Consider the following 3,900-nt stretch of genomic DNA (forward strand, 5'->3'; position numbering starts at 1 on the left):
TGCGGGCACATCCCCAGTGGGAGATGTGCAGGAGGCAGCTGATCGATGTTTCTCTCTCATCGATGTTTCTAACTCTCTATTTCTCTCCCTTCCTCTCTGTAAAAAATCAATAAAATATATTTAAAAAAAAAGCATAATGGAGTTACGTGCCAATACTGCCTTTTGTTTAAATGCATAGTGTAGAACGAAACTAATGAAATGGAAAACCAAAATGATCTGCCCAAAGGAAATCTCCATCACATTTTTAGTAAACTATTTCTGTCCCTTTAATTTACTGCCTTAGGATTAAAACTACAACCATTTGAATACAGGGTGGGGCAAAACTAGGTTTATATTTGTTCATATGGGAAATAATACAATAATAAATAATAATACAAGAATAAACTGTTTTGCATACTCACAACTATACACCTACTTTTGCCTCACCGTGTATTTTCTTTTTTAAAAAATATTTTTTTATTGATTTCCCAGGGGAAGGGAGAGGGGGAGAGAGACAGAAACATCAATGATGAGAGAGAATCATTGATTGGCTGCCTCCTGCATGCCCCCCACTGGGGATCAAGCCCACATCTCAGGCATGTGCCCTTGACCAGAATCGAACCTGGGACCCTTCAGTCTGCAGGCCGACGCTCTATCCACTGAGCCAAACCAGCTAGGGCTATTTTCTTTTTAAAAATAGATTATGTTTTTATTGATTTCAGAGAGGAAGGAAGAAGGAAAGAGAGACAGAAACATCAAGGATGAGAGAGAGTCATTGATTGGCTGCCTCCTGCATGCCCCGCACTGGAGATCGAGACTGCAACCCAGGCATATACCCTGACCGGGAATTGAACTGTGACCTCCTGGTTCACAGGTCGATGCCCAACCATTGAGCCACACCAGCCGGGCCACCATGTATTTTCTTTTATTTTTCATATGTATCTGTGTTCTAAGCTTAGAAACTTAAAAAATTAAAAAGGAATATTCTAGATAACAAAAGTGAGAATTGAAATAGAAAATACATCAAGGCTCGCTGTTGTATTGTGTGGTAAGTAAAAAGAACAGATTCTGAGTCAACCCTATCTCAGCGACTCCTCTGTGGCCTTATATCAGCATTATATAACACAGGGTTCCCATACTTTCACTTGCGTCACATTCTGAGATACAAAGGAAAAGTGAGACTGATCTGAAATCAAAAGATATTTAAAATTTCATCTTCGCTAGTCTCCCTTCACATAAGCATATCCTTTGTGGCCAGAAGCACAGATGCATAGTACAAATATGTGTTAGAAGAAGCAGCACATACTATGGGGAGTGGGAAAGAGGGTGGAGCGTATTTAAAGCTCTACTCACAGTCTATGTATAGCTCTTGGAACAAGGAGAAATGTGCATGGAAGAGTTTGGTACCAATAGGGCCAGACAGGATTTGAGCGTCAGTATTTTCTATGATTTTTCTGTCTTTGCCCTTTCGGTTACTTTCCTTGAGCAGCAAATGTAAAAATCCCTTTGTTTGCCAATCTTTGGCTACTGAGAATGAAGTCTGAAGGAGAAAGAGGTCTGAGCAATCTAAAACGTACATGTTGCCATTTGGGGGCTATATATTAACTAACACATAAAGATAGTTGGTCTATATGCCCTATCCGGTTTGGCTCAGAGGATGGAGTGTCAGCCTGCGGACTGAAGGGTCCCAGGTTAGATTCCGGTCAAGGGCATGTACCTTGGTTGCCAGCACATCCCCAGTGGGAGGTGTACGGGAGGCAGGTGTTCGATGTTTCTCTCTCATCGATGTTTCTGACTCTCTATCCCTCTCCCTTCCTTTCTGTAAAAAATCAATAAAATATATTTTTGAAAAAAGAAAAGATAGTTGGCCGAGTGATACCTTTTCTTGCAGTTCCTAAGCCAACCTATTTAATCAAATAAATTTTTTCTGCATGGACAGCATGAATGGCATTATAGGTTTGTTTTGTTTTGTTTTGTTTTAAGGGAAAGGAATGTTTTTTAAGGGGTAAAAGACATCTTTTAAAAACTAGTCCTTGCCCTGGCCGGGTGGCTCAGTTGGTTGGAGCATCATCCTGTAAACCAAAATGGTTGCAGGTTCGATTCCCAGTCAGGGCACATACCTAGGTTGTGGGTTCAATCCCAAGTTGGAGCACATAATAGATGTCTCTCATCAATGTTTCTCTCTCTCCCTTCTTCTCTCTCTAAAATCATATCCTCGGATGAGAATTTTTTTAAAAAAATTAAAAACTGGTTCTCCGAGGACTGTAGACTCAGCTCCTCTAGCTGCATTTTAAAACTACATAGATATGGTTATGGGAACAAATTTTAGGTAGTTTTTAAAATCCCTATATAATATTTTCTTTAAAAATACCATCCTTTTATTGAATACAAGCTGTTAGAAGAAAAGAACAATATTTTATGTATTTGTCAGAAAAATACATAAAGTATGTGCTGATTATTATTGCTACTATACTATTTTAAAAGTCTATGCTCTGTTCTTTTTATAGGCGTCATATGATGCTTACAAAATAATGGGGAGGAAGAAGTTTTTTGAACAAATTTTAGAAGATGAATATCTTTTCCAGAAGTTCAAAATAACTGATGAAATAGATATTACCACCATGCAAGATTACGTAAAAGTAAGGAATTTAGATTTAGATATTGAAACCAAACAACAAAAAGCCTTCTTACCCTATCTTACAAGAATCATACATTTTCTTTTTCATGGTAAAATACACACAATATAGCCTTGCCTGATGTAGCTCAGTAGCTTGGGCATCATCCCATGCTGGCTCAGCTCCTGGTCAGGACACATGCCGGGGTTGTGGGCTTGATCCCTGGTAGGGGGTGTGCAGGAGGCAGCTAATCGATGTTACGCTCTCACATCGATGTTTCTCTCTCTCCTGCTCCCTTCCCTTTCTCTAAAATAAATCAATAAAAATATTATTTAAAAACACAATACAAAATGTTCCACTTTTATTTTTTTTAAATATATTTTATTGATTTTTTACAGAGAGGAAGGGAGAGAGAGAGTTAGAAACATCGATGAGAGAGAAACATCGATCAGCTGCCTCCTGCACATCTACTACTGGGGATGTGCCCGCAACCCAGGTACATGCCCTTGACCGGAATCGAACCTGGGACCCTTCAGTCTGCAGGCCGACACTCTATCCACTGAGCCAAACCAGTTTCGGCTAAAATGTTCCATTTTTAAAGTGAATAATTCAGTGGCATTAAGTACGTTCACAGTGTTGTGCAAACTTCACCACCATCTAGTACCAGAACCTTTTGGCACCCCAAAAGGAAACCTCACATCCATTAAGCAGTCACTCCTGATTCCTCTATCACTACAGCCCTAATCAACCACTGATCTACCTTCTGTCTCCCTGAATTTGCCTATTCTAGATATTTCATACTAATGCAGTCATATAACATATGGCTTTTTGTGTCTGAGGAGTGATACCTAAGGAATGTGGGGCTTCTCTTTGGTGTGGTGGAAATGTTTTGGAATTAGATAGTGGTGATATGTGGTGTGAATTTACTAAAAACCACTGACATGTACACTATAAAATGGTTAAAATGGTGAATTTTAAATAAATGTTATCTCAATTAAAAATCAAAAATAAATACATGGTGCTAAGAGAGTGCATGGGGATTTGACCTAATAAGGAAGGATTCTTTTATTGATGGGATGCTTTCTACTACAAGTAACAGAATATTTCCAGCCACAAGAAACTTAAACGTAAAGGACATTTATTGTCTCATGCAAGAAGTTCCCAGATAGGAGGGTCCTGGACTAGCTAATGTGGCAGCTCAAGAACATTAGGGTTCTGAGTCAGCTTCTCTAGAGTTCTCTTGGCTTAACTATCACATTCTCAACTACATTCAGAAGCGGGGAGAAGGAGACTCCATGAGTCTTTT

General features: G+C 39.2%; 1 protein-coding gene across 1 annotated transcript in view; it reads left to right on the forward strand.

The window, feature by feature from the left end:
• LOC102764076 (chromosome unknown open reading frame, human CXorf58) overlaps nt 1–3,900 on the forward strand; it is a 36,941-nt gene that overhangs the window by 16,629 nt on the left and 16,412 nt on the right. Inside the window, exon 6 of the mRNA XM_006764141.2 lies at nt 2,487–2,618. Coding sequence (XP_006764204.1) covers nt 2,487–2,618 — 132 coding nt within the window. The remainder of the gene's footprint in view (nt 1–2,486; nt 2,619–3,900) is intronic.

The sequence above is a fragment of the Myotis davidii genome, unplaced genomic scaffold (assembly GCF_000327345.1).
Source record: "Myotis davidii unplaced genomic scaffold, ASM32734v1 scaffold2301, whole genome shotgun sequence".
Lineage (NCBI taxonomy): Eukaryota > Metazoa > Chordata > Mammalia > Chiroptera > Vespertilionidae > Myotis > Myotis davidii.